Source organism: Paramormyrops kingsleyae, chromosome 23, assembly GCF_048594095.1.
Source record: "Paramormyrops kingsleyae isolate MSU_618 chromosome 23, PKINGS_0.4, whole genome shotgun sequence".
In the NCBI taxonomy this organism is placed as follows: domain Eukaryota; kingdom Metazoa; phylum Chordata; class Actinopteri; order Osteoglossiformes; family Mormyridae; genus Paramormyrops; species Paramormyrops kingsleyae.
In genome coordinates this window covers 14,861,854-14,865,654 of record NC_132819.1, presented here as the reverse complement: position 1 = coordinate 14,865,654, position 3,801 = coordinate 14,861,854, and the positions used below count along the sequence as shown (strand labels likewise).

The window sequence follows — 3,801 nt, the reverse complement described above, 5'->3', positions numbered from 1 at the left end:
TTAATCATATTTGAACAAATATTTAGTCTTCATTTGAAGAGTTTTAATAGATGGATGTAATCTAACAAAAATAACAGTTTAACTTGAAATCATTTATTGATATCAACAAAATTCAACAGAAATATAACTTTTCTCTGTGGGGAAACATAAGTACCTCCTTACATTTAATACCTGGTATTGCTCCCTTTGACAGATATGTGGATCTGAGAAAAGGGGGGGGGGCTTACATTTGAAAAGTCACTAGTGATAATAAATCTTAATTTATGTGCCAATGCTCACACTATTTCTTAGTTTCAGAACCATTATTTATAATGTTTTGCATGTTACTCATGCATAGTCATACAATAAGCCAAGACAAAAATTTGAATCCTTTTTATTTGAATATGACCAACCAAAAATCGCTCATGGACACATTGCACCCTGACTCTTGGTTATTACATAGGCTGCAGCTCCAAATGGGCCGGTGGCGTCATAATCGTGGGTGGGGCCCCGTCTCATGGGGGGGGGGGGGGGTGGGGGGGTGTGTTGTTGGATTGCCCCGGCCTAACGGACATCACTCATCCTGCAAAGCAAAACGCAAGCTTGACGGGTGTTTCTGAGAGTGCCTGGGACTACCAGCAACCGGAACAAAAGCTGTGACTTTACTTCACCTCCGGTGACATCCTGGGCTCCACCACAGGAGCCTTAGTGGGCTTAACTGTGGCGGCAGGCTTGTGTAAGAGAAACGGGTAAGGCACCCCTCCCCTCAGACAGTGGGTGTAGGTCCTGTCACACTGGTAGCCGTACGGGCAGCAGTGGTAACCATCCAGGCAGCACTGAGCCTGAGATACAAACACCCAACAAAATAAACAGGGAGCATATTACAGTATATAAGTCTTGTAAAGAAATTATACATGTTTTTAATCACACAAATCTCTACATTTGGTTTCAAGCTGCATGTGTATCATCATTAATAGTTCATACTATTAACACTAATAGTTAATGAAATGAACATGTGGTAATTCAGCTGGCAGACAGATGTTCTCTTACAGGTGAGTAGATACAGCAGGACCACCCCCCCGCAGGGTGATGGCAGCACGTCATTCCATCGGGACACGCGTATGTCGCATCGCAGCGCACCACCAGACTCCCTGCGTTCTCTCCTCCAGCAGAGGCACCGCCCAGGGGAACAAGGGGGATGCTGGGCTCTTCTGCCTGCACCTTCATCAGCATTGGAGCCGTGGCCTGCAGCCCCGACTTCTCACACATCTGAGTCTGCATGTTGCACTGGAAGCCCTCGGGGCAGCAGTGAGACAGGTCCGGGCAGCAAACTGCCTGCAGCCACAAGTACATGAAACGTAATACTGTACTAACCCCATTGCACTGAATGTATTGTCAACTCTCCATCCATCCATCCATCCATCCACAAAACAGTAAATCGTCATACAGAATCTATATCTAACCGGCATTCAATGTTTAGAGATGCAAGTCGGTGACAGGTTTCACTAGTACAGCATTCCAGCTACTCATACTGAAACAAGAAAACAAAAACTGATATTTCTGGTTTATACTGAATATATATCATATGACCTATTTCATGTAACTAAATATATGTAAAACTCACACTGAAGTGCTGAAATCAGTGTCAGGATTTTACCATTTCCTCTTTTTGTCATGATTACCACAAGTCACACGAAATTAGTTATCTGCAGTATTGCACTCGTTGAAGACGTGCATTGTAATGTACATTAAGTCAGGATAAAATGGATGAAACTCACATGTGGATAAGGGCAGCACCCATACCCACGTTCACTCTTGCAGCAGGTGGAGGTATCAGGACAGTATTTTCCATCAGGACAATTCAGAGAGACAGAAAGTCCTGCCATCAGCAATACTAATGCAGCAGCACCTAACATCTAAGGGAAGAAAACAATAAAGACTATAAAGGTTGGCCATTTATACATCTTACTTTTATTTATAGGCTTACGTTGACATAGGCAGTTTCACAGCACGAGAACATCTGTTCTACAGAACTTGGAAAGCCATTATTGTTAAGCTCAGAATATCAAGGAATATTCTTGTAAATCCTTTTTCATTCCAGTCGCAAAGAATATGAACCTGATCTGACCAAAGTGGAAATATGCAACAGATTTTTTAAATTTTATTTTAACACTTTACTTGACTGGGCAGAAATACTTAGTAATAACTCAGATACTACTGAAGTACAAATCATGAACAAATATAGTTGCTACTCGAGATCAGATTCTTCACGATTCATTAATGATTAACAAGTATCAGATCAATACATCCCTTGTGTTATTCGTGACTTCTTCCTTCAGCACTTATTTCAGTAGTTCACAAATGCTTACAGAATTAACAGATATAGTAACAAACATAGTAACTGCTCGAGATAAAACACGCATTACGATTCATTGATGATGAATTTGCATGAGATCAGTATGTAACTAAGACTTTTTGTAGTTAATTAATACAAAAGAGAAATATAATTATAGTACTATATTATTTGTGCCCCGTCAAATAAAGTGTTACCATTTTATCTGACTTCGGTTTATCTTTTAAGATAAATCGTTCCTGATAAGATATATAGATGTTACCTTGTTTTTGTAGTAGCCTCCTATAGCAGCAGTGCTGTGAAGTTTGAACTAAGATAAGGTTTAACTTCCTTTCTCAAGAACTGGGGAATAGAAGGGAACACCCCCATGCTGCACGCGGATAAGAATTAACTCTTTATGGTAAGAAGCATGCTATAAATGAAGCGTATCGTTAGTATACAGTTTCATTCATCGTTTCTTATTTTAAAATGTTTTAGCACATTTGAGTACACTGTTACTATAGATGTAATTTCTAATGATCCCACCTTGAACAGAGTAGCGCCTAAAATTTGAATACTTCAAGCGTAATTTAAGCAAATTGAGGAATTAACTGCAGAATTGTTAACACAACTGTTCTCTGCAATAGATCTAATGCAAGGAAATACAACTGAAATAAGAGAATGCTTAACTGATAAAGTCCAGATTAGTAAATCAAAGGGAACCAGATGAGAGGTATTTTTCAAATTCATTTTCCAGATGAGACCCCTCCCCCTCCCAGGAAACAATCATAAACCAATGTATTATATCAAATATTGTGGCATGTGTGCGGGTCGGAAGTTCCGACTTCCATTTTTCTCGTAAATCCCTTTTTATTCCAACCACGAAGATTATGACCCTGATCTGAACAAATAAAGTGGAAATATGCAACATTTGACGGGGCATAAATACTTAGTAATAATTAACTCAGTTACTACTGAAGTACAAAATATTAACAAATCATGAACAAATAATATAGTTCGTAACTGAGATAAAAGAGGCTTCACTATTCATTAATTATATGAACAAATATGAGATCAGCTTGGGTAATATATAAATCTAATGTATTACATAAAATATTGTGGCATGTCTCTTTGGGTCGTTTTAAAAAAAGTTATGGAAGCTCTGACTTCGAAGCCAACCCACCGCCAACGTTAAGAGTAGCAATCACACTCGGGTTAGACGCCAACGCAAACACGTACTCTACCATAAAACATTACACGGTTATATCAGTTACTTATGGGAGGTAAGTTAAGGTTATATCCCTTACTTCCTGGCCTCGGGGCAAGGATGGCCTTGGGCAGAGATGCAGGGCAAAGTCAAGGTGTGCGGCCCCCTGTGGGCCAGGCTCAGGCAACTCAGGCTGAGCAGATGCGGCGGCGGCTGTGACTTCCCCTGGGCAGGGTGGCTGAAGATTTGGGAGACAAGAGACCCTTGGCCCAGTCCATCCGCC

General features: G+C 40.4%; 1 protein-coding gene across 1 annotated transcript; it reads right to left on the bottom strand.

Annotated features, from left to right (window-relative positions):
- Positions 1-357: 357 nt before the first annotated feature.
- Positions 358-2,688, bottom strand: LOC111843941 (progranulin-like). Its single transcript, XM_023811951.2, has 5 exons — positions 2,595-2,688; positions 1,758-1,895; positions 1,030-1,314; positions 651-821; positions 358-562 (listed from the first exon to the last, which is right to left on the bottom strand). The coding sequence occupies exons 2-5, from the start codon at positions 1,893-1,895 to the stop codon at positions 554-556; spliced, it is 603 nt and encodes a 200-aa protein (XP_023667719.1). The 5' UTR covers positions 2,595-2,688; the 3' UTR covers positions 358-553.
- Between the last annotated feature and the right edge of the window lie 1,113 nt (positions 2,689-3,801).

Bases quoted from the DNA above. Each gene is read 5' to 3' on its own strand.
- LOC111843941 (XM_023811951.2), bottom strand. From the start codon at position 1,895: ATGTTAGGTGCTGCTGCATTAGTATTGCTGATGGCAGGACTTTCTGTC. The intron at 1,315-1,757 runs GTGAGTTTCATC...TTGTGGCTGCAG, and splicing joins GGTGCTGCCCTTATCCACAT to GCAGTTTGCTGCCCGGACCT. The intron at 822-1,029 runs GTAAGAGAACAT...TTTGTATCTCAG, and splicing joins CCTGCTGTATCTACTCACCT to GCTCAGTGCTGCCTGGATGG.